Raw genomic sequence first — 26,864 nt, 5'->3', positions numbered from 1 at the left:
CTGGTCTCAGATGATTTTTCCTGACTTTCTCACAAGCTTATCTATGTATTGAAAAGGGTACTTTCAATATTTCTCCTAGCATTTTAATGCATTTTGTTGCCGTTATATTTGAAGAGACTACAATATTGCTAGAAATAAAGTCCAAGTAAGAAATGTATTAGGCTTATCCAACGAAACAACCAGAGGTAAGCTAGAACTGTAGCTTAATGTCATATGAGACCTAGGCTCTTTCAATCTTCTCATTTTGCCAGCTTTAGCATTTGCTTGTCACATTATAGGCACATGATTGGGACTGAATTTCCAAGCTTCAGTCTGTTTAGAGGCAGGAAGAAAATAAAAATGGCAAAGCACTTAAGGAGCATACTCAACTAGAAGTCTTAGTGGACTTTGCTAAAAAAAAAAAAAATGGGGGGGGGGGCCCAGAAGTTGGTCACATGACTATGCCTCGTCTAACCACTGGCTAATGAGATTACCATGAATAGTTTGTACTAATAATGAGTCATTCCTTCTAGCAGCAGTGAAGATCTACCTCCCCTGGGATCGAAGGATCTCCTCTGGTACCTGAATTCAAAATAGGTCCTTGGGGGGACCCAGCACAGCGCCTGCCACACAGAGGGAACTGTTCCTTTCGTTGTACATTGAGCATCCACTACGTGCGAAAGGCAACTGTGGAGGCAAAAATGGATCTGACACGATCTCTGCTGGGCAGCATGAGAAAGATAAAGTTTGAAGGGGGTTAGGACTTGGTATCCGCTCCCTCACGCCCAGCAGCGGCCTCACTCCTAGTCCCCAGAGCCGATTGACCGGCGCCAGGTTACCACTGCGCACGAGCCTGCTGCAACGGCGCGCTCTCCTAACGCCCCGCCCCCGAAAGCGAGTCCCGCATGCGCACACCGCTTTCGCTCTGACGCACCCCCGGAAGCACTGGCAGTTTCGGGGGCGGAGCCGGGAAGCGTTTCCGGGGGCGGGAGGCGCAGGCTGAGGCGGTCGCGGCGGCGACGGCTTGAACGGGCCTGACGCCGGTGGTGGAAAGTGTCCTGCGGGCGGGTTATGTGAGCGCGGAGCCCTTAGCAGGTACGGCGGAGTCGGGACAACAGGTAGCGAGAGGGCAGGGAGGGAAGCCGGAGAGGTTTAAGGGTTTCTCTGCAGGTCCTGGCGCGTGCGCGGCGCCGGCCCGGCAGGCCCATTCCGCAGACCGGGATGCTTAAGCCATGCTCTGGCGGTTGGAGTCCCGGCACCCTGGTCCGACTCTTGCGGTCTCCAGCCAGCCCGGTACGCGGACCGCGACACCAAGGCCCCCGAGGCAGAGTCTCGCCCAAGGTCACCCCGCGGCGGCGGACCTCGGCGGGCCAGAGCGCTTAGAGATCCCGCCCCGGTACGTCCGCCGGCCTTTCGGGGGCGCAGTGTGGGTGCAGCGTGGCGGCCTCGGGTTCGAGCCAAGGCCAGGAGAAGGGCTGCACCCGGACTTTGCTGGTATCTGCCTGTGTTTACTTCTAAGTAGTGTTTCACCTCTGTTGCGGTCTCTTGTCACCTGTTGTCACCTGCCCTTTCTGCCTCTCACCTCTGCCCCTGTCAACTTTGTATTTCTCTCCAGTTTATCTCTCTTGAGCCCATCTCTATCTGGACCCTGTTTTTATTTCTGTCTCTACTTTGCTTGTGTTTCTTAACCCTGTGTTTCCCTCTCAATCTTTACTCTCATTCATGGCCTGCCTGTCAGCCCTGCTCTTTGGCCATCCGTGTTTCTGCCAGTTTTGTGTCTTTCTTGTTTGTGCCTCTCCTAACTGGGTTTGTCTGGGCGGGGCAGGGCAGGCTTGCCCGGACCTCTGAGCCATGCAAAGTGACTCATGACCCCGTGAAGCTTCCTGCACTGGTGACATTCTCAGTGACTAGACTGCAGTCTAGCCTCAACTCTGACAGGTGTCGCCCAACATAAGTGTCTGGGTGCAGGAGCTCCTCCTGGCAGGCAAACCAGAGACCATCTCAGGACCAAAGTAGCTTGATAAATCCTTGCCTTTTCATACCCATGGTTTTTAAGCCTCCATCCACTTACTCCAGGATGGCCTCCAGGGCTCTCAGGAGCCAAACTCTCTTTGAGTTCCAGCTGTTTAACTAGGCCTGTCTACAGGCAAAGGAAGGGTCAGTCTGAGAGTCTCTGCCTCTTGGGGCTCATGGAACAGCAGGATTTCTGGGAAAGCTGTATGCTTAGTTCAGAGATTGTGTCAGTATGTGCAGTTAAATTATTAAGAAACCTAATAACTTGGGATTTCATTCTTTGCTTTACCAAAGTACTCACTGGAGAAATAAGCCAGACACATAAGAACAAATATCGTATGAGTTCACTTATGTGAGGTATCTAAAATAGGCAAATTCATAGAGACAGAAAGTAGAATATAGTTTACCAGGGGCTGGTAAACTATATTCACAGGAGGAGATGGAGCGTTATTGTTTAACGGATACAGAGTTTTAGTTTGGGATGATGAAAAAGTTCTGGAAATGATAGTGGTGATGGTTGCACAACGTTGTGAATGTGCTTAATGCCACTAATTGTACACTTTAAAATGGTAAATTTTATATTAAGTGTATTTTACCACAGTACAGGGAAAAAAAAACCCTGCTCATTGGAGAAGCTTGAAACTAACCAGATCTTTGGAAAATGTGATTTTAAAAATTTATTTTGTGGATCTTAGAACATTTAGTTGCGCCTACATTAGTTGATGCCTGCTCTCATCACAGCTGATGTCCTTAGAAAAGGAGTTCGGCTAAAAAAAATTGGCTAAAATCTTCCTTCAAGTTTTCTACTTGTGGCAGATTCCTGCCCTGGCTCTTCTCCCTCCATGTTCTTTGGATTTGGTGCAAAAATCTGCATACCCATGGGAAATTTGAGGAAGATTTTGCTTTTTACATGAAGAAAACTCTTAGGGTTGGAAAAATAACCCTTTTATTATGATAATGCAAAATTATGTGTCATTTCCTGTGTGTTTTCTGATGGAGGAGGGTTTTGTATTATGTTCTCTTATTTAAGCTATCAGGTTGCGAGTATGGTAGTTTATCAAGCTTTCTTGCGGGATATAGCGGCTGAATTACTACTGTATTGAATCTTAGATACCATCGATTGTTTTCTCTACCACCAAAGGAGGAGAAAACACTGCCAATTAAGCTATGATATGTGCTTTTTTAATCATTTAGGCTTCTAAAAAATTTTTTTTTAAAGATTTTATTTATTTGAGAGAGAGAGTGAGAGAGCACAAGCAGGGGGAGGGGCAGAGGAAGAGGGAGAAGCTGGCTCCCGGCTGAGCAGGGAGCCTGATGTGGGGCTCAGTCCCCCCACCCTGAGATCATGACCTGAGCCGAAGGCAGCCGCTTAACCGACTGAGCCACACAGACGCCCTAGGCTTATAAAAGTTCTTATTGAGAAAACATTTTTAGACTTATTTAGACATTTTTAAATGACATCATTCTAAAGCCTAAATAAAAAGAAGAAAGTGAAATAAATTGGTTAAAGTGTTTGTTAAACTTTTAACATTCCTACTCTTGAATACTTTTCAGTTCAGAGTTGGGTCCATACTTTTCCACAATGTCCTCCTTTGTGCCTTCAGAAACACTGATGAGGCTCTCAGGAATGCTCTATCATTGTCTCAGGCAGTGACAAGCATTAAAATTTCCACTTGGCCATCACATCCTGATTGCAGAAATTTTGAAATATGCCTCTTAAAATCAGTTGAATGTACTCTTATCATTTTCATGAACTTTTCCTTTTTACCTTATTTATATTTACAGTTGAAATAGAAAGATTTTTGTCTTATTTGTAACATGTTTAGGACAAAAACTTTATTTTGTCCGTTTGTAGCTAATCATTTTCCTGAAACTTAGTGCTGTTTCTGCCTTTTGCTTTTCTTGATTTGAGCTTCTTACCCCGAATGCTAATGAATATGAGCATGCATTTAAAACCATTTCCTTGGCTATATTGTAATGTAATGGCAGGATCACTGATAAGTGGGGAGTTAGTGGTTAGAACAATACCTTCTCTTTTGAATCTCAGAGTTTGCCACAATGGAATGTTTGCCCTGAAGCTTTAAGTAAAACATTCAGCAGTGGCTTAAAATTAAAGGGAGACAAGAATCAAACCTCTTCAAGTAGCTAGCTCATTTTTTAGAAAATGATAAAATAGGTTTTACTGAGTTCTTTGGCTAAAGTCTTCCAATTCGAACCTGTGGGGTGCTGATTGGCAGTGGTCTGGAGGCTGAAAACACTTTTCCAAAGGATATTTTAATTCTGTAAAGTTACATAGACATTTATCATTGTTGGTTTTCTATTTTTAACCAATGTGCCATGGTATTGTAAGATGTTATTAAAACTGGGCGAGGGGTTGAGGGGTGTTCAGAACTCTTGGCGTTTTTTGTAACTTTTCTGTAAATCTAAAATTATTTCAAAATTAAAAGTCTATTTAAAAAATACAACACAGGGGGCGCCTGGGTGGCTCAGTAGGTTAGGCGTCTGCCTTTGGCTCCAGTCATGGTCCTGGGGTGCTGGGATCGAGTCCCACATCAGGCTCCTTGCTCACCAGGGAGACTGCTTCGCCCCCTGCTTAGGCTCTCTCTCTCTCCGTCAAATAAATAAAAACCTTTTAAAAAGTAAATTAAATTAAAAATACAACACAGAAGCAAAGAAGGTACAGAATAGAAGTTAATATAACCAAAAATACTAGTGTTGGTTAGTTTTCTTTCTGCTGCTCACACACCTGTGGTATTTATTAGCAAGGCGCATGGACACGGTAAATGTCACCAGCATCTCTTTTACATTTTGAACACGATTTTTTCTTTCAGAAGTCAGTGCAATTTTAATTTGAAACAAAACTGAGAATGGGTTCCCCTTCCTCATTCATCCATACTGCTTTGTGATGGCCATGGCATAACGGGCTTTTCCCAGGAATACAGCTTTGCATTAGGTAAGCTATGAACTTACTAAAAAGACAGTTTTTTAAATTGTTTACTAAAATGGTTTCTTTTTCAGCAAAAATAATGATGTAGTTGTATTTAATTGCTCTAGACCACAGTTTCTTTTGCTTCTCTTCTGGGGAGGAGCTCTTGCGTATTTTAAGACCAATCACTGCTTTCTATCATACCCTTACAGCTTTTAACTTCAGAGAAATTTCTCTGCTGAGTGACTTTTTTTTAACTGAGAAAAATAATAGAGTTAAATTAAACTGATTTGAATCCTGACCTACCACTTCTGAGATATATGACATTGGGCAGGTCTTTTAACCTTCCTGAGCTTCAGTTTACTCATAAATGAGTATGAGGATTCAGGGTTATTGCAAGACCCAGGTTTCCATAGTCTGCTTTGTGAACTGTAAAGCATTTGACTAATACAAAGAATTTTGGTAGGCATGGGGTATTGGTATTTTTGTACATTTGTGCCAGTCTTTAGATTTACTAAAGTGGTATTTACTGTGTTTAAATGTGCTCCCTACAGTAAGCATGCAAATTACCCTCTGTTCTGATTAAGAAATCTCTGGAGGGCTTCAAGACTGATGGGTTTGCTTCCCCTATTATATTGCTATCTGTGTTTTTCAGACATGTAATTGTGTTTAAATAATGTGTAAAACTTGACATACTGTTCTTTAGCTGTGTAATAATTAAATACAGGCTACTGTTAAACTCATCAAAGTTGGAAGAGACCTTGAAGGTTATCTAGAGCTTGGTGATTCTTCAATCTTTCCCTGTTTTTCCCTGCTTTTAAAAAAAAGCCAAAGAGCCGGGGCGCTGGGGTGGCTCATTTGTTAAGCCTCTGCCTTCAGCTCAGGTCATGATCCCAGGGTACTGGAATCGAGCCCTGAGCCCTGTGTCGGGTTCCCTGCTCCGCGGGAGGCCTGCTTCTCCCTCTCCCACTCTCCCTGCTTGTGTTCTCTCTCTCTTGCTCGCTATATCTCTGTCAAATAAATAAATAAAATCTTAAAAAAAAAAAGCCAAGGAGCCTCCATAAACTATGGAGGGAATGAGCGGGGATAAGTGTGCATGTTTTAGAACTGTTACTGTTGGGTTGGTTTTGTTTTGTTTTTGTTTTCTGTTTTTTTTTCTTAACTATGTGCAAGATAAAATCGCTAGTACCTCATTAAGTCTGAGGATGGTAAATAATTTGCTCAGGAGTTTAGGAATGTGTTGTATATTATAGATTACTTCAGTTGTTTATTTCTGAAAATAGTATTCACCTTTACCTTCATACCAACATCAGGCTGTATTGGGCCTGAGCAAGTGTTTTGAATTTGAATTCCAACTTCACCACCTTAAGTAGTTACATGACCTTAAGCAAGTAGTTTAGCCTCTTTGTCTGTTTCCTGTTCTATACAATAGGAATGAAAAATACCTATCCAGTGGTTTATTTTGAGGACTAATGAGATAAAATACATACAGTGCTTTCGTACAGATTTTGGTACAATGCACACATTTAATAAATAGTAGATGCTGTTATTATCTCTACTAATTACAACATTTTCCTAGTTACCCAGTTTGGAAACTTCGTAGTCAGTATAGGTAACTAGTTTACTTCACATCACTTTATTTTTTCAACCACTTTATTAAGATATAATTCACGTGCAATTAAAAGTTTTTTAGCATATTCAGTGGGTTGTATAACCATCACCACAATCTAATTTGAGGATTTTCATTCCCCACCACCACCAAAAAAACCCCACAAAACCCCAGTTAGCAGTCAGTCACTCCCGTTTCCTTTTCCCATAGTTTCTGGCAGCCACTGATTTACTTTTTGTCTATAAGTCTTTCTATTCTGGACATTTCTTATAAATGGGATCATACAAGATGTGGCCTTTTGTATCTAACTTCTTTCACTTAGCATAATGTTGTCAAGGTTCAGCCGTGTTATCATATCTGTCAGCACTTCATTCTTTTTTATTGCCAAAAGATTGCAATAAAAATCCAGGTATAGAATATAGGTTGACAGGTTTTTCTTTGAGTACTTTGAAGACTTCTGTCTTGCATTGTCTACTGTCTCCTGACTGACATTGTTTCTGACAGAAAGTTTAAGAATAAAGAATAATATTTCATTGTATAGATATACCACCTTCTATTTATTCAGTCATCAGATGAGGACCTTTGGGTTGTTTCCACTTTTGGCCATGATGGATAATGCTGTTGTTGATAATCCTGTGTAAATTTTTGTGAATATCATATGTTTTCAATGCTCTTGGGAATATATCTGTGAGTAGAATTGTTGAGTTACATGGTAGCTCTATGTTTAATTCTTTGAGGGACTGCTAAACTGTTTTCCAAAGTCGCCACATCATTTTATATTCCCACTAGCAATGTATAATGGATCCTTCTACATCTTTATCAATACTTGTTTTGTCTGTTTTATTTATCATAGCCATCTGAATGGGCAATATCTCATTGTGGTTTGAATTTGCATTTCCCTAGTGAATAATGATTTTTGAGCATTTTTTGTGTGCTCATTTGTATATCTTCTTTAGATAAATGTCTGTTCAAATCCTTTGCCAATTTTTCAGTTGTCTGCTATTAAATTTTAGGAGTTTTTTTATATATTCTGGATATAGGTCACTTAACATTTACGTGACTTGCATATATTTTCTTCCATGTTGGAGGTTACCTTTTCACTCCCTTGATGGTATTATTTGTGCCTTGCACTACCTTGCATCTTCCTGCTTACCAATTCTACCTTTTCCATACTCACTGTTATTTCATTGCCTCAAACCTTGATTATATTTGCTGAAATCTTTTTTTTTTTTTTTTTAAGATTTTACTTATTTATTTGAGAGAGAGGGCAAGAGCTGGGTGAGGGGCAAAGGGAGAAGCAGACTCCCTACCCTGGACTCTGGGATTATGACCTGAGCCGAAGGCAGACGCTTAACCAACTGAGCCACCCAGGCACCCCTGCTGAAATCTTATAATTAAGCCTGTACTTCACACTTACTCCTGCTTTTAAGTGCATCAGCAGATTGTCTTTCCTGAACATATTTCACAGCATATCACTGAGAAGTTTCCAGTGCTGCCCCCAGTGCCCACATTTAAAGTTCAGATTGAGCCTTTAGCAGGGTAGTCCCAGCAATCCTGTCCAGGTTTCTCTCTCACCACACTGACACTTGTAGAAGGAAGCGCAGGAGTGATCTTGAATGGAAGAGAGTGCAGAGAGAGCTTGTGAGCTGGCATTCTAGTGGTAGTTTTACCATAGGTGAGGACCTTGCCCTCAGTGGGATGGGAGCAATAACTCAGTTTTTTCAGTGTGCCATACTCACAGTGCACTTGACCCACAAGAGATTAAAGAAAACAAACCAGAATGCCATGTGATTTATAATTTTTCTTTCTATGTTAGTAAGTGAGGTGGGCTTACAGTTTTTTCATGTCTAATTTTGATACCAGGGTTTAAATAAAAGTAATTAGTAAGTTTTCTCCCACCATTATTCCCTTGCTCCTCTTATCCCTCTGAAACAGTTTATACAGCATAATAATTTGTTTACAGAATTTTCCCATAAATTATTCTAGGCCACACACAAAAGTGTGTGCTTTTGGAAATCATTTGAACTGTTTGGTAATTTCTCCACAATTACTGTTTAGATTTTTTTTTCCTTCTCAGGTCAGTTCTGATAATTTATATTTTTCTATACAACTTTTTATCCGTGAGATTTTAAAGTTTCTTAATGTGGAATTGTCTAGGGCGCCTGGGTGGCTCAGATGGTTAAGCGTCTGCCTTCGGCTCAGGTCACGATCCCAGGGTCCTGGGATCGAGTCCCATATCAGGCTCCCTGCTCTACGGGGAGCCTGCTTCTCCCTCTGCCTCTCTCTCTGTCTCTCATAAATAAATAAATAAAATCTTTAAAAAAAAATGTGGAATTATCTAATTGTCTTCTTTTTAAAAAATTTTTTATTATGTTAATCACCATACATTACATCATTAGTTCTTTTTTTTCTTTTTTTTTTTAAAGATTTATTTATTTATTTATTTGAGAGAGAGAGAATGAGAGATAGAGAGCATGAGAGGGAAGAGGGTCAGAGGGAGAAGCAGACTCCCTGCTGAGCAGGGAGCCCGATGTGGGACTCGATCCCGGGACTCCAGGATCATGACCTGAGCCGAAGGCAGTCGCTTAACCAACTGAGCCACCCAGGCGCCCACATCATTAGTTCTTGACGTAGTGTTCCATGAGTCATTGTTTGTGCATAACACCCAGTGCTCCACGCAGAATGTGCCCTCCTTAATACCCATCACCAGGCTAAACCATCCCCTCACCCCCCTCCCCTCTGGAACCCTCAGTTTGTTTTTCAGAGTCCATCGTTTCTCATGGTTCGTCTCCCCCTCCGACTTACTCCCCTTCATTCTTCCCCTCCTGCTAATCTTCTTCTTTTTCTTTTTTCTTAACATATCTTGCATTATTTGTTTCAGAAGTACAGATCTGTGATTCAACAGTCTTGCACAATTCACAGCGCTCACCATAGCACATACTCTACCCAATGTCTATCACCCAGCCACCCCATCCCACCCCGTCTAATTGTCTTCTGTCTTAAAGTTTCTATATGTCATTATATGCCATTTCTTATTCCTAATTTTGTGAATTTGACATGCCAGTTTTAATTTCTTCATTGTTTTAGAATTAAGAATTTTGTTTAATTATTGGGTGGGGTTTTTCAGATTTATTCTTCAATATTTCTGGACTTACTACATTGTGTAATCACATGTAATCAAATGTGCTCTGTGTGTGCATTTCTGCTTTGGGGATAACTGGTGCTCTCTGTGCCCACTCTTTTTTTTTTTTTTTAATGTCCTATAAAAACCTAATAAAAGATGTGTTATTTGTAGACTGTAGAGGTTGTATGTTTCATTTAAATTAGCATTACCAGTGACACCAATCTAAGTTTCTATATCCCAATTATCTTTTGCCTACCTGATTTAAGGATTAAAAAAGGAAAATTTATATTTCTTACTACAATTAGTTTCTGTCACTCTTGTTTCCTGAAGACTATATTACATTTACACATAGTTGGAGAGAGAACTCTTACTGTGAATTAATGGTATTCATCGACTAACAATAAACTTGGAAAAAAAAATAAGAACAATAAGCTTTTGTCCCATTTAGTGCTATTTACATCGAATCTTATTTTGATATTAATAGTGTTGCCTGGTTTACTGTTGTTTTCATATACCCATTCTTTTGACTTCTGACCTTCTTGGTGATGAATTCTATTATTGTTTCTGTATCTGAACAAGTATTTTGCCTTATTTTGAAAGCTATTTTGATTGGGTATAGAATATAGGCTGACAGGTTTTTTCTTTGAGTACTTTGAAGACACCTGTCTTGCATTATCTACTGTCTCCTGACATTGTTTCTGACAGGAAGTTTGCAGCCTTTTTTATCTGTGGTTCTCTGTACAAAATGGCTCTTTTTTCCTCTGGCTGCTTTTAAGAGTTTTCTTAGTACTGGTTTGAAGTGATTTGATTATGGTATGGCTTGGTGAAGTTTTCTTTATGCTTCTTGTGCTTGGAATTTGTTGAGGTTCTTGGATGGGTGGGTTTGTTGTTTTCATGAAATTTGGAAAGATTTTTGATATTATTTCCTCAAATTTCAGTTTTTAGACCCTCCACCTCCTCTCCTTCAGGGATTCCAATTAGGTGCCTTGAAGTTGTCTCAGGGCTCACTGATACCTTGTTTCCCCTTCCCCTCTTTTTTTTTTTTTTTGGTCCCTTTTTTCCCCCCTCCCTGTTTTATTTTAGGTTGTTTCTATTGCTGTGTTTTCAGCTTCACTGATCTTTTTTCTGCAGCGTTGTTATTCCTCAGTATTTGCTTATTTGTGTTTAATCTGTAGAAATTCGATTTGGGTCTTTTTTTTATAGCTTCCCTGTTTACCTACTATGCTTAATTTTCCTCTATTTTCATAAACATATGGGATACAGAATTTTCTACCAGTTACATAAATTTGTCATTTCTGGGTTTGTTTCTATTGATCAGATTTTTTTCTTTCTTTATTATGAGTTATATTTTCCTGCTTTGCATGCCTGGTGATTTGTCATTGGATGCCAGGCATGAATTTTACTTTCCTGGGCTCTGAATATTTTTGTACTATGTAAATATTCTAAATAGTTTGATCCTTTTGAGGCTTGTTTTTAAGATCTGTTTAACAGGACCAGAGCTGCATTTTGTTCGGGGCTAATTTGCCCCCACTACTGAGGCAAGACTTCTGAATACTCAAGATTTTTCACTCAGAAATTTTCTATTAAATATTTTATTTGATTGCTCCTTGTACTCCATTCAGTTCTGTCTCTAGTACACTAACTAGCCATACTTTGGATCTCTATTCCCTGTTCTCCTGTTCTATTCTCTTCTCTCTTGCTCTTTTCATATTTTTATCCTCCTCCTGCATTCTGATAGAAGTTCCCCCAGAGTGCCTTCCACATCACCGATTCCTTTTCTGCTGTTGGAGTTCTGCTCCTGATTGCCTGTTTACATTTCTCCTGTGTTATTAGTTTCTATACATCTTACTTTAAGTCATCAGCTCGTTTTTCATAAAGACCATGTTTTCATAAGTTTGTGGAAACATCATTTTAAAAATGCTATCTAGGGACTCCTGGGTGGTTCATTCGGTTAAGTATCTGCCTTGCGCTTAGGTCATGATCCTGGGGTCAAGCCCCACATCAGGCTCCCTGCTCAGTGGGGAGTCTGCTTCTCCCTCAGCCTCTCCCCTGGCTTGTGCACACGCTCTTGCTCTCTCTGTCTCTCTGTCAAATAAATAAAATCTTTAAAAATAATAAAAATTAAAAAAATTAAAATGCTATCCAGAGGGACATCTCGGTGGCTCAGTCATTTAAGTGTCTGATTCTTGGTCTCAGCTCAGGTCTTGATCTCAGGGTCGTGAATTCAAGCCCCATGTTGGGCTTCACACTGGGCATGGAGCCTACTAAAAATTAAAATAAAATAAAAAAAATAAAAATAAAAACACTGTCTAAGCTGTGCTCTTTAGGGGCACCTGGCTGGCTCAGTCAGTAGGGCCTGTGACTCTTGATATTGGGATATTAAGTTCAAGCCCCACATTGGGCACAGAGCTTACTTAAAAACAAAAAACAACAAAAAACTGTGCTTTGTTTATCCCTTACTATTTTCTTCATTTTTGTTACTGTAGAATGTATTTACAGACTCCATGTACTTACAGAATAAAACTAACCGGGTTTTTAATTCTTTAGAGGGAAACATTCTGCTTGGGTCTGAAAAATTCCCCCCTTTGTGGGTGAGTTCTTTGGGGTTTTTTTTTTTTTACCATATACCTGAATGCTGTTAGAATCAACTCTTAGTTCTTTAGCTGGAGGACAGGCTGAACCATCCTGACACCAGGGGTTAACTTGAACTGAATGGCTGGGGCCAGAGGCTGGGTCTTAGATACTCTTAGGAGAGCTTGAGCTCTGTGCACTTTCTTCTGTGTTATTGAAATTGTTTTTTAAGATTTTATTTATTTGAGAGAGCGCTCACACAGAGGGAGAATGAGAGGGAGAAGCAGACTCCCCACTAAGCAGAGAGCCAGATGCAGGGCTTGATCCCAGGACTCTGAGATCATGACCTGAGCTGAAGGCAGACCGCTCAACCGACTGAGTCACCCAGGCACCCCAGGTGTTAGTGAAATTGTGATTCCAGGGACCTACTTTAGTCTCTTTGGCCCAGCTAGCAAATGTCTCTGCCTCCTTCCTGGGGCTACTACTGAGCCCCACCCTCTCATGTCATGTTTTTAAAAAATTTCTGCTGAGGCACTATGCAACCTCTGGTATTCCAGTGCAGCCAGCAACGCATGTTGCTAATCTACAGGACCTGTCCCATAGTCCACTCGGAGATTTTAGCCATGGATGGACCCTTCCAAATGAACAGGCATTAGTGTTTTTCTCTAAGGATTGCTGCTACTATATCAGGATTGTCTGGGGTAGTAGGTGGATTTGCAGGGGTAATGTTTCTTTTCAGTCTGACCCCATCTCCACTCTGTCATTAATTAAAGTTTAACCAGATAACTCTGGTCCCTAGTTTCGAGGACTAAGGCCAGTTTTTTCATTTTTCCTAGATTATTTTGGTTAGGATATGGTAAATGGGAAGAATTAAATACTGCTCTCAAGTCTTCCCTCTTAAAAGAAAAGATATATGACTGTAGGATATACCAGGTCCCCTCCTGAATTTCTCTTCAGTTTATAATTCTCTTGTGGTGTTTTTATCATGCTTTGCCTTGAATAAGAGTTGTATGCATGTTTGTTTGTTTGTTTGTTTTTAATCTCTCCTACCAGATTATAAACTCTGGACAGTGAGACTCCTTGATCATTTTAGAAATTCCCCCACAGTACTTTGCATGTATAGTATTTTATGTTGGTTTACTTAATTTATGTGTTTATTTTAGTGAGTTAATTACTTCTGTGGAAGTTTTTTTAACAATTGGAACAGCAGCTATACTATAAATATAGATCACAACTGCTTGTGAGCTTATAAATAGGCTTATATAGCAGGAAAACTTGAAGGAGAGTTTCAGGCTTTACATGTTAGTAAGATCAGGGAATATGTAGAAATACCACACTCACCCAAAGTTAAGGGCAGAGGTCAGATACTTGTATTTTATTTTTATTTTTTTTAAGATTTTATGTATTTATTTGACAGAGACACTGAGAGAGGGAACACAAGCAGGGGGAGTGGGAGAGGGAGAAGCAGGCTTCCCACCAACCAGGGAGCCCAATGCGGGGCTTGATCCCCGGAACCTGGGATCATGACCTGAGCCAAAGGCAGACGCTTAAAGACAGCCACGCAGGTGCCCAGTAACTCCCATTCCTAATTCCCCTGAGCCCATGATAACCTCTAATCTACTTTTTTGTCTCTGAATTTTCCTATTCTAGATATTTCACATAAATGGAATTATACAACATGTGTCCTGTTGTGTCTGGCTTCTTTAAGTTAACATTTAGCATGATTTATCATAATGTTTTCGGTGTTTATATTGTAACATGTATAAGAGCTTTGTTACTTTTTATATTCTGTATTCTATCTTTTAGGTGTCATTGATTTGTTGTAATGTTGTTTAAGTCTCCTATTTCCTTATAGATCCTAAGTTTGGTTTTTTCTATCCATTACTAAAAGTGAGGAATTGGCGTCACTACCTGTTGTTGTAGATTGGTCTGTTTCTCTCTACAACTTTGTCCGGTTTTGGTTCATATATTTTGTTCCATATATATTCTCTTGTTAGGTGCATATATGTTTATGGTTGTTACATCATCTTGTTAGATTGAACCTTTAATCAATATATAATGTCCTTTGTTCTTGTAACCTGACTTAAAGTCTATTTTGTCTGATAATAATATAGTCACTCTAGCTCTTTGCATGGAATATCTTTTCTTTCATTTTACTTGTCTCTTATAGACAAGATATAAATAAATCATATGTTTTTTAATAAACCATTCTGCCAATCTCCACCTTTTAATTGGAGAGTTTAATCCATTTACATTTAAATACTGGTAAGGAAGGATTTACTTGTACCGTGTAGCTGTTTTCTGTATATCTTGTATGTTTTTTGTTCCACAGTTCCTCCATTACTACCTTTTAAAAACAGTTAAAAATAAAATAAAAACATTTATTTACTCTTCTTTTGGTATGCCATTTTGATTTTTTCTTTCCTTTTCATGTATATTGTTTTCTTAGTAATTACATTGAGGTTTACAATTAACGTCTTAAACTTAGCAACAACCTAGTTTGACTGATTCAAACTTAGTTCTTTTTTTTTTTTAAGAGAGAACACAATTGTGCGCTTGAGTGGGGATGGGGAGGTGTGGAGAGGGAGAGAGAGAATCTTAAGCACGCCCCACTTGGGGCTCCATCTCAGGACCCTAAGATCATGACCTGAGCCCAGATCAAAGTTGGACGCTTAACCAACTGAGCCACCCAGGCACCCCGAAACTTAGTTTCAGTAGTACACAAACACTCTGCTCCTTACGTATCCATCCCTCTCCCTTCATGCTGTTATTGTCATGGATTCCATCTTCAGACCTTGTCTATTGACATAGACTTAAGATTTATTGTTTTATGCATTTGCTTTTTAAAGCATACGGGAAAAAAGGAGTTATAAGTCAAAAGAGTGATAACAGCTTTTATGTTTATGTTATTAACCTTTATCAGTGGTCTTTATTCCTTCATATGCCTTGGAATTATTACCTCGTATTCTTTTATCTCAGCCTGAAAGGACCCCTTTTTATCATTTCTGGTAGAGGAGGTCTACTGGTAATGAATGCCCTTAGCTTTTGTTTATCTGGGAATGTCTTAATTTCTCCTTTATTCAAGAAAGGATAGTTTTGCCAGATAGAGAATTATCAGTTGACAGTTTTTTCTTCTAGCACTTTAAATTTTATACCACTGCCTTCTGGCCGCTACGGTCTTTGATGAAAAATTAGCGTGTGATGAAAAGTTAGTGTGAATCTTATTAAAGATCCTTTTTTATGTGATGAGGCACTTCTTTCTTGCTCCTCTCAACTCCCTTGTCTTTGACTTTCTGCTGTTTAACTTCTAGTGTGTCTAATGTGGATCTCTTTAATTTTACCCTTCTTGGAGTTTTTTGAGCTTCTTGGATGTATGGGTTTGTGTTTTATCAAATTTGGGAAGTTTGCTACCAATATTTCTTTTAATACTATTTCTACCTTTTCTTTCTTTGGAGACCCACATGGTGTGCATGTTGGTACATTTGATGGTGTCCCACAGGTACCTCAGATTGTGCTCATTTCTCTTCATTTTTCTTTCTATCCCTCCGACTGGATAATTGCAATTGCTTTGTCCTTGAGTTTGCTGATCGTTTTTCTTTTGCCTATTTAAATTTGCCATTGAACTCCTCTTGTGGATTTTTTATTTCAACTTGTATTTGTTTCCTATGTCTTTCAAACAAAATATCACAGACTAGATGGCTTAAATAACAGGAATTTGTTTTTTCACAATTCCAGAGGCAAAAAGACCAGGATCATGGTGTTGGTAGATTTGGTTTCTCCTAAGGCCTTTCTTCTCAGCTTGCAGATGGCCACCTTTTCATTGTATCTTCACATTGTGCACACCTCACATGTTTCTCTGTGTGTCCAAATTTCATTTCTTAAAAGAATACTAGTCAGATCGGATTAGGGCCCACCCTAACAACCCTATTTTAATTGCCTCTTTAAAGGCCTTACGATCCCAAAACTGTCACATTCTAGGGTACTTGGAGAGTTGGGGCTTCAACATGAATTTTGAAGGGATACAACGCAGCCCACAACACAGCTATTATTCTTCTTGGCTCCAGAATTTCTGTTTGGTTCCTTTTTATAATTTCTGTCTCCTTATTGACATTTTTCTCCTGATTTCCTTTAGTTTGCCCATAGTGGGTTTTTTGGGTTTGTCTTTTTTTTTTTAAAGCAATTTGAGCATATACAAGGCAGATGTTTTTAACAATTTTGGCTAGTAATTCCAATGTATGGATTCTTTTTCTTGTGAATCCTCCTGTTTTCCTTTTTCTTTGTATACTTTGTAGTTGTTGGTTGAGAGCTTGAACATTTTATGTATTCTAGTATGGTAACTCTTGAAATCAGATTCTTCCCATCCTATGGGATTTCTTTTGTTACTTGTTGAGGGCTGCAGTTGTCTGTTTGCATGACAGTTTTTCCAAACGATTTTGCAAAGTCTGTATCACCTTATTGCTTGTAGTCACTGAAGTTTCATTATGTGTTTAGCCCGTGACATGACAGACTTCCTTAAATACTTTGACCTAGGTCCTGGGCGTGGATGGGCAGGGGAGTGTGTTTATATTTTTAAATCTTATGATCAAAAAAAAAAAATTAATGATCAGTGCCACTGGGGAAGCCACTGCAGCTTGAGCAGACCAAAACAAAGCTATGTGGATCCACCATACTGGCCAGAATGCAAACCCCCCAGCTTTTGAAAGACATAATCCCTGTTGTCCTCCCTGGCATGAGCCAGCCACTTTAGGAATGTGGGCCACTATCCCACAGGGTGGTGCAGGGGTAAGAAATGGGGATTATAGTTGGTTTATGCTCTTAGTGAGGTTCAACAGCCTCTCTCTCCAGCCAGCATTGTCTTGGTTGCTACAAGCGTCTGATCAGATTCCAGAGTTCTGAAATAGTTGATTCTGATTATTCAATAGCTTACTGGTTGTTTTGGTGGAGGGACTGATCCCTAGAGCTTCCTATTCCACCATTTCCTCTATACCACTTAATGACATTGATTTTCGTAGAACTGTATTTAAAAGTCTTGTTCTCAGTCACTTAAGATTCCATAAAAGATACTTGAAATCTTGAGGAAAAGATTAGTATTCAGTAACAGTGTCGGAAAAATAGGCTAGACATTTTGGAGGGAAAAGGGCTGGATCCCAGCATTACTCCTTATGCCAAAACAGACTCTTTGTGTATTAAACATTTAAATGCTTTTTTAAAAAAAATAATACCAGGAGGAAAAAACTAAATCTTTTTACTTTATAAAAATAATCTTGGAGTGGGAATGCCTTTCTATGTCTAATACAAAACCCTGGAGCCATAAAAGCAAAGATTGGGTAATTTGTATACATTTCAAAGTTAATTTCCTGCATTTATAAAAAAACTACAAATCGGTAAGATGAATTGCCCAATTTATTTGAGCAAAGAATATGACTGATAATTTATAGGAAAAACAAATGACAGTAAACATGAATAAAGAATATCATTCTCATTCATAATTAAAGAAATGTTGATCAAAACCACAATCATGGATTATTAATTTAGGAGATTTGCAAACTTTTTCTTTCTGGTTTGATAATGTGTAGTGTTAAGAGTGTGGAGGAGTAGACACTGTTGTTTATTGTTGGTAGGAATGTGTCTTGGTGCAACCTTTCTGGAAAGTACCTTGGTAATACACATCAGAATGTCAAATGCACAGCCCTTTGACCCAGCAGTTCCACTGGTAGAGATTACCTTATAGATATTTCCAAAGATAGGCCAGGATAGTTATGCATAGATGTATAATTATATTGTGTATATTATAATAGCATTGCTCATAATTTCAAAAGCCCAGACGTGAAATTCTGTAAGAATAGAGCTGCTTAAATTAGGATATGTCCATATAGCAGGAGCTATATAGTCATTAAACAGAACTGAATTAGCTCTTTCTGTGCTAATGTGATACATTAGTCCATTTGGGCTACTATAACAAAATACCATAGACTGGGTGGCTTATAAACAACAGAAATTTATTTCTCAGAGTTCTTGAGGCTAAGAAGTCCAAGGTCAAAGCGCTTGTAGATTCTGTGTCTAGGGAGGACCCACGCCCTCGTTCATAGATAGCTTGTCTTTTCCATGTGTCTTTACATGGCCAAAAAGGCAAAGTAGTCTCTGTATCTCTTTTAATTTTTTAATTTTTTTATTAAGTAAACTCTACACTCAATGGGGGCTCGAACTCAACTCAACCCTGAGATTGAGTCACATACTGTACCAACTGAGCCAGCCAGGTGCCCCTAGTGTCTCTTTTATAAGGACTCTGCCCTTGTGACCTCATCACCACCTAAAAACCCTCCTCCAAATACTGTCACATTGAGGGAATAGGTTTATTTGTTGTTGTTGTTGTTGTTGTTTTTAAGATTTTATTTGACAGAGGGAACACAAGCAGGGGGAGTTGGGGAAGGAGAAGCAGGCTCCCCACTGAGCGGGGAGCCCGCTGCAGGGCTCTATCCCAGGACCCTGGGATCATGACCTGAGCGGAAGGCAGATGCTTAATGACTGAGCCACCCAGGCGCCCCGAGGGAATAGGTTTCAACATGAATTTGGGGGGACTCAAGCAGTCTATACGATGTTAGAAGTTCTACAAGATCTATTAAGTGACAAAAGCTAAATGCAGAATAAAATGTAGGTAATGTCTGAAACAAATAATACACGATATGTTAAAAAAAAGATAGCAGGAGGGGAAGAAGGAAGTGGGAATTGGAGGGGGAGACAAACTATGAGAGACTGTGGACTCTGAGAAACAAACTGAGGGTTCTAGAGGGGAGAGGGGTGGGTGGATGGGCTAGCCTGGTGATGGATATTAAAGAGGGCACGTTCTGTGTGGAGCACTGGGTGTTATGCACAAACAATGAATCATGGAACACTACATCAAAAACTAATGATGCAATGTATGGTGATTAAGATAACTAATAATTTTTAAAAATGTAGGTAATGAACCCATTTGGGTAAGGATTTTTAAGGCTATATATGATTTATTCTGATATATGCACATAGAAGTTTCTAGAAATATATGAGTTTGTTAATGGTGATTTTCTTTGGGAGGGGGAATAGGAATAAATGGTGAAGAATTTTTTTTTAAACAACTTTCTTTAAATGCCTTTACATGTGTATTATTCCCCCCTTTTCTTCAAATAGCTAAAACCCAGATTCTACAGTGGTGTGATCTAGTAGAGAATCTATTTACCCAGATACAGTTCTCAGAATTTCCATACTTCTAAGTCTTATGTTTATATACTACTAAACTTCTCCTTTTGAAATTGCAAATACCTGAATAGTTTATTTCCTAGTCTATTTTTGTTTTAAATTATCATGAAATGTTTTAAGAGGTATAGCCATAAATTAATGCTTTTTCTAAAAACACTTATTTTACCTCCAAAATTTATTAATGAATAACCTGGTATTTTGGCATCTTCCTAGAAGAGGCAGGATGATGTTATAGGAAAAATAGCATAGGCTTTGAAGTCATAGAGACCTAGAATCAAATCCCAATTTAATAAAAATTAGCTCTTATTTTAACCTTGGGAAAGTTACTTGAAATAGCCAAACCTGACAATATCAATCTCCACATTTGCAGAGTCATTATAAAGATTAAGTGAAAACAAGGTGTACAGGGGTGCCTGGGTGGCTCAGTCATTAAGCGCCTGCCTTCAGCTCAGGTCATGATCCCAAGGTCCTGGGATCGAGCCCCACATCGGGCTCCCTGCTCCGTGGGAAGCCTGCTTCTCCCTCTCCCTCTCCTTCTGCTTGTGTTCCTTCTCGCTGTGTCTCTCTCTGTCAAATAAATAAATAAAATATTTTAAAAAAGAAAAGGTGTACAGTCCCTGCTATATAGTAATTAGTTTCTTGGTCTTTCTCCCTATCTCTCAAAGATGACTTTCAATCTTTGGGTTTGTTTTTTTTTTTTTAATCTCATACTTAGAAAATCTGGCCTTTTTTTAAAGATTTTATTAAATAAATAAATAACTTATTTGACAGAGAGAGAGAGGGAACACAAGCAGGGGGAGTGGGAGAGGGAGAAGCAGGCTTCCCGCAGAGCAGGGAGCCCGATATGGGGCTCGATCCCAGGACCTTGGGATCATGACCTGAGCTGAAGGTAGGTGCTTAACGACTGAGCCACCCAGGCGCCCCAAAAATCTGACATTTAACAATGTTTGGATATAGTATTAGAGCCAGGTGACAGCGCCAATAAATCTCTTGGGTTTACTGGTTTATTTTAATTTACTGTGGAATTATGGGGCATGAGCAGGATCTCTAACGGAGTTTATCTTGTTAATTGTTGCTGTTTGAAATTTTCTCTAATGCTTGACTACCCCACAAAATATATTTACAGTAACAACACAGGCAATCCTTTATTCTTTGTTATAGCTTTATCTTCGGATTGAGTTCATTTAATAACAGGGACGATATTTACTATGCTCTTTGGTCTATAAACAACTTGGAGACCATCAGATAGAAGGAATACCTTGCCTTCCCACTTAATTCTGCTTCACATCAGAGGCTCCTACAGGACTAAAATTCTGATGGCCACCAGAGAAACTCACATTGTTTGGGGCTTTGGTGAGTTTGCCCCTGTGAAAGGAAGGACCTTTGCTGAAGGACCAAAGGCAGGATTGTTCTGGCCACTTCAGCCCCTTTTCCCCTCACTCCCAGGCTGGTGTATAGCCTAATGGTCTTGCAGTTCCTTACAGTTGCTGAGTTCATTCTTGTCTCAGAACCTTTGCATAATTTTTCCTTCTCACAATTCCATCCTCACTTCCTCACCCCAACTTGGCAAATGTGGATCGAATCTGAGGTCTCAAAAATTCTGTCATTTGGATAGGTACTATGTTTGTTTGGACTAGAAATATGTACTTTGTTTTATTTAGGAGATTTGTATAGCTTACAGATCACATCTCTGTGGATTCTATTCTCTCATTCAGACAGGCAAAATCAAGAGTTAATACCATGAAGAGTGGTGGGTGGTTCCTGTTTTTGGCATACTCACACCTGCAAGCCTTGCTCTGGGGGATGAATGCTCCGCCCACTAGTGCCCACAGGCAAGGGGACTTGATGGAACTATGGAACTTGTCTTAGTTTTCTTAGTGATCAGTAAGTTTCTCTTTGGGCTGGAATTAGTACTAATTTTTCTTTCTCTTACTGTAGCACTGAACAAGATTTGTGATGAAATGGAGCCTGGAACAAACTCTTTTCGAGTAGAATTTCCTGATTTTTCCAGCACCATTCTGCAGAAACTGAACCAGCAGCGCCAGCAAGGACAATTATGTGATGTCTCCATTGTTGTCCAAGGCCACATTTTCCGGGCACACAAAGCTGTTCTTGCTGCCAGTTCACCCTACTTTTGTGACCAGGTACTCCTGAAAAACAGCAGGAGGATTGTTTTACCTGATGTGATGAACCCAAGGGTATTTGAGAACATTCTCTTATCTAGTTATACAGGACGTCTAGTCATGCCTGCTCCAGAAATTGTTAGTTACTTAACAGCAGCAAGCTTCCTCCAGATGTGGCATGTGGTAGACAAATGCACTGAAGTTTTAGAGGGAAACCCTACAGTCCTTTGTCAGAAGCTAAATCATGGCAGTGACCACCAGTCTCCAAGCAGCAGTAGTTACAATGGCCTGGTAGAGAGCTTTGAGCTGGGCTCTGGGGGCCATGCTGATTTCCCTAAAGCCCAAGAACTGAGGGATGGAGAGAATGAAGAGGAGAGCACCAAAGACGAGCTGTCATCTCAGCTCACTGAGCACGAATACCTTCCCAGCAACTCATCCACAGAGCATGACCGGCTGAGCACGGAAATGGCAAGCCAGGATGGGGAGGAGGGGGCCAGTGACAGTGCCGAGTTCCACTACACCCGGCCCATGTATAGCAAGCCCAGCATAATGGCTCACAAACGCTGGATCCACGTGAAGCCTGAGCGCTTTGAACAGGCATGTGAGGGCATGGATGTGCACGCACCCTATGATGAGCACCAGGTCACTGAATCCATCAATACCATGCAGACAGAGCACTCGGTCCAGCCTTCGGGAGTAGAGGAAGACTTTCATGTCGGGGAAAAAAAAGTGGAAGCAGAGTTTGATGAACAGGCTGACGAAAGCAATTATGATGAGCAGGTGGATTTCTATGGCTCTTCCATGGAAGAGTTTTCTGGAGAGAGGTCAGATGGGAATCTAGTTGGGCACAGACAGGAGGCTGCCCTAGCATCAGGCTACAGTGAGAATATTGAAATGGTAACAGGGATTAAAGAAGAAGCTTCCCATTTAGGATTCTCAGCCACTGACAAGCTGTATCCTTGTCAGTGTGGGAAAAGTTTCACTCACAAGAGTCAGAGAGATCGACACATGAGCATGCACCTCGGTCTTCGGCCTTATGGCTGTGGTGTCTGTGGTAAGAAATTCAAAATGAAGCATCATCTCGTGGGCCACATGAAAATTCATACAGGCATAAAGCCGTATGAGTGTAATATCTGTGCAAAGAGATTTATGTGGAGGGACAGTTTCCACAGGCATGTGACTTCTTGTACCAAGTCCTACGAAGCTGCAAAGGCTGAGCAGAATACGACTGAGGCTAACTAAAAATAGGATCTGGCCCTTGAGTGGCAGGCACAAAAATAAACTATGGTAATTATGCAAATCTGGGCACAGATGATGCGTGCTACTTGCTATTATGAGAGAAGCTTAAAAAAAAATGGAAGATATTTCTGAAAGACCAGCTCTAAGTAGGCCAATTTAAAAATCTAATTCCTCAAATTTGTATGTTCCTGTCCAGGCCTGGAGTGGGTAATGGGGAGAAGTTAACCCACCTCCCAGCTGGCGAGGTAAAACTTCAGGCCTGTTGTTGTGATGGAGGCAGGTGGACTTGGTGATAGAGACACCTGCACTTGGAACTGGACTCCAGCCTACCAGTTCTGTTTCAGGTGGCAGCAAATTTTGATCACTCGTTACAAGGTCATGTTGGAATTTTATTTAGCTCTCACCATAGATAACTTAGGTAATGTGGATTTGTTTTGGTAGCTGCCTCACTGAATGAAATGCTACTTAATGTAAAAGCTACAAATAATGTGATTCCTAGGATGCGAAAGTGATTAACAGAGCTCTCTTCTCTGGTTTTATTTTCTCTAAAGGGTATTTTAACTAAAAACTATGGAGATGCTAAGAGGGTGATATTCTAAGTATAAAACAAATAACTTACGGTACAAGCTTCAATTTCTGTTAAGATGCCACTGTCACGATGTGTTTCAGACTCTTGATAAGGCAAAGTTTTGTATTTTAGTACTAACATTTAGTTTGGACAATTGTATCTAATTGTAATTCTCTAGGGTGCCAGAGATAGGTATTTCTAATTGGTTTGCTGTCCCAAATCCTGTTTAATTTTAGCATCCACACGGTGGGATCTGCTCTATGGCTAGTAGGCGTCTAGCCTGCTTTGACTCTGACCATGGTACCATTGGCTGCAGCCGTTTCTCTCTCAGATTATGATGCTTCCTGAGGAGGTCAGTCAGTGACCACAGTTAGTGGGAACGAGCCAGAAGTCATAGCTGAGAGTTACCTGTGCGCAGAAGTTGATGGAGGGCTACAGTGACACTCCCAACTGTCAGTGAGAGTTGCTGAGTAGCAGAATTTTGAGTGGCAGAAGAAAACAACTGCCCAAGCAAGAAGAGTCTTGAAAATACACTGGTGGGGGAGGTAGTCTTAGTGGGGCACGCTGAGCTAATGCTGCCAGTTCTTCGGAGTGCTGGAATGTGTTTTCAAAGGGGGAAAGAAGAATCCTAATTTTAGAAAGTAGTCTACAGATTTCATGCTCCCAAATTCTAGGTAAAGCTGCATAAATTTACAAGTCCACGTAGCTGTACACACCAGAAACCAGCAAGAAAAGCAGCTGTTCTTGCGATCTTTTCTGCAGCTCGGGCAGATGTTTTAGGTTAAAAAGGAAGCCTCTGTTCGGGATGCTTTCAAGCTACGTCAGGTACCTGAAGTTCTCACCAGGGTAGGACAGGGTGCTACTCTTATGTCAGCTTTTCCACAGATTACTGGTCTTTTACTTCCAAGTGGAAACTTTTTTCCTTAAAAATAAAGATAACTTTTCCTGGATTTGAGGTGAAATTTTGTTTTAAAAGTTTGGCTTTGCTCCAGTGTGATAGACATTGCTGGCAATGGCCTCTGGTCCTCAAGCTCCAACCACAAAGGCATCTACTTGTTGAACGTTGTCTGGAAAGGGGAAAGAAAGTACTTATTTACCAGTTAACTCTTGCAATCTACATTACAAAACAGGGATCTATTCATTAACACTGTATCATTCTCGATATATAAAAAGCACTTTGTATTTAAAACTTTATTATAAATATATATATATATATTGATTTTTTTAACCTAGAAACTAGATATTACCTCTTGGTTGTTTGCCACATTAATACTCTCTTTGTGTCGAAGTTTCACCGGTTAACAGTCCTTTCTCTGCATACCTGACAGATGTGTATAGAGGTGACTGTGCAAGCAGAGCTCAATTGCTCCTTCTCTTTTGTTTTTTTCATGTTAGAAGCCAATGGGTTTTAGGGATGATCCTAGCCATTACGTGTGAGAAAACTTTTTTTATTCCTACTGATTTCACTACCAAGGCAGTGAAGCCATTTTGTTCTGCCAAAAGCTGATCACCCTCTCCCATGGTATTAGCAAATCATTTTCTAATGATTTGGAAGGTTTGATGTGTTTCCCATTAAAGATTGTATTCAAATGAGCATTGGGACATTTTGGGAGAAGAGTCTGAGAGGTAAAATCAAAATATTCTAGAAAAATGGTTCTTCAGTTATGCTGAAATTAGGACAGCACCTTTGTTATGAGTAATGTTGAAGAACTCTTTTTTTTTTTTTTTTTTTTTTAGCCAGGAGTGGTGGGCAGCCCTTTGGTGGCAATTTGGGAAGTAGTCAGTTGTGCTGGGACTTAATCTCATGTGTTGTGAAGAAAGGTGTCTTTTATCAAAATCCTAAGATGTACATCAGCTAAGTATAGAATTTAAAGTGTAAGTTCCTCACATCTGCTGTTTTAAGTTGTTTATGGTAGTTGGGGTTTCCTTTAAAATTTGGGTTGCTAATCGGGTCAGTCAGACCCTGCGAGGTGGTTGGGCATCTGAAATGCTGGCCATGTTCAGAGAAGTGGGGGACAGAGATTGCCTTAGTTTGAATAGTGAAAGTGAATTTTTATAAACTTTGCTTTTTAGGATTAGGAGATTGTACTGGATTACTACCTTTTTTCTCCTGCCCACACTGGGTTGGATTGTCTTTCTCCGTAGCCTCAGTATAGCTTTAGAAAATCTTTATCCTTCCAAATGAGTTTGGATAGTTGTGGGTAACATTTTCCAAACAGTCTTTCAGGGATCGTGTTAATGGCCTACAACCAAGGTATTTGTCCCCTACTTTGAGTCTTCACTGTGGTTCTTCTCCAGTCCCAGTGGGAAAGGGCTTCAAGGCACCATCAGTGGTATTTAATATTAGTATTTATACCTAATGCCTTTAATTTTAGATCTACACATTACAACAATCCACTTGGTCAAGTAGGGATCACCATCTAGGGAAGGACTGCGGTAGCCTTTCCTCACGTGTTGAGGGTTACCCTCAGGCGCTCCTGGGCCCCAGCCTATTGATTCTGGTTTCTAGATCTCACCTTCCTCTAATCCCTTCTGTAGGCCACGGCTTTCAAAGAGTCTACCCAAAAGGGTCTTCTCCATTTTAGTGGCCATTTGCTGAACCAAACTGACCCGGCGCTGGCTTCTCGCGGTTTGGGAGAGCTGCTTGGTCTCAGTGACCCCTTGCTGCAGAGGCATGCGCATCCCCAAACTGCTGCCTAAGTGACATGGGGGCAGAACAGAAGCAGCTCAGTTGTGTTTGTCCTGGCGAGGGGGATTTGCTGCAGCCCCCTGCGTGAGGGTGGGGAGGGCTTCACACCAAATCCAGGAGTTTGTCTTTGTAAAGGTCTCATTTAGGAATGCTGGAAACCAAGCAGCATATTTACCCCATCTGTGCCACACTAATTTTGTGATTTAATTGCTTTCATGGGTCACTAACTTTGTTGAGTAAAACCAGGGTTTGTTTGTTTGGGTTTTTTTCTTTGCTACTTATATATTTAAAGGTACATGTTTCTTATTTCAAATCTCTACTGATAGTGCCCGATGGGAAGATGCTGGAACACGTTTTGCAAATGTGACTTTTTTTTTTTTTTTTTTTAGTGTTGCTTGAAGCCTGTGTCATATTATGTCAGTGCTGCTGCCTTCTTTCCTTTTATGAGGTTCCCAATGTTTCTTCCAGAAAATTACTTTATTTATGCAAGTCAGGTGACTCTTAGACCACAAAACCATTTGATGATAAACATTATCATTAGGTGCATATCTTATTGATATTTTGTGAAATGTTATGCCTGTGTTGCAAAAGTTGAATAGTTTTGTCCTTATATATTGCTGTCTTCAGTGTACAGCATGGTTTTACTTAATTGAATGTTACTGTTTAATATTTTCTTCTTATAGAAGAGACCATGCCCTTTTGTATGACATGTTTTAATAAATGTTATCCGTCAACTTTGTAAAAGTTTTGTTTTTCACTCTGGTTATACGACCACATGTCTTTGTTTTCA

General features: G+C 40.1%; 1 protein-coding gene across 4 annotated transcripts; it reads left to right on the top strand.

Annotated features, from left to right (window-relative positions):
• Positions 1 to 947: 947 nt before the first annotated feature.
• ZBTB43 (zinc finger and BTB domain containing 43) lies at positions 948 to 26,806 on the top strand. 4 transcript variants are annotated; one of them, XR_003523831.2, is made up of 3 exons: positions 948 to 1,074; positions 4,824 to 4,945; positions 20,617 to 20,797. XR_003523831.2 is itself a non-coding variant. In XM_027616519.2 (3 exons), the coding sequence occupies exon 3, from the start codon at positions 21,417 to 21,419 to the stop codon at positions 22,818 to 22,820; it is 1,404 nt and encodes a 467-aa protein (XP_027472320.1). In that variant the 5' UTR covers positions 948 to 1,074; positions 4,824 to 4,945; positions 21,394 to 21,416; the 3' UTR covers positions 22,821 to 26,806. The 4 variants fall into 4 exon arrangements, 3 of the variants coding, with proteins under 3 accessions (XP_027472320.1, XP_027472322.1, XP_027472321.1); XM_027616519.2 differs by lacking the exon at positions 20,617 to 20,797 and adding an exon at positions 21,394 to 26,806; XM_027616520.2 differs by lacking the exons at positions 948 to 1,074; positions 20,617 to 20,797 and adding exons at positions 1,083 to 1,375; positions 21,394 to 26,806.
• The last annotated feature ends 58 nt before the right edge of the window (positions 26,807 to 26,864 follow it).

This window comes from Zalophus californianus, chromosome 13, assembly GCF_009762305.2.
Source record: "Zalophus californianus isolate mZalCal1 chromosome 13, mZalCal1.pri.v2, whole genome shotgun sequence".
NCBI lineage: Eukaryota > Metazoa > Chordata > Mammalia > Carnivora > Otariidae > Zalophus > Zalophus californianus.
This window is presented reverse-complemented; position numbering and strand designations above follow the sequence as displayed.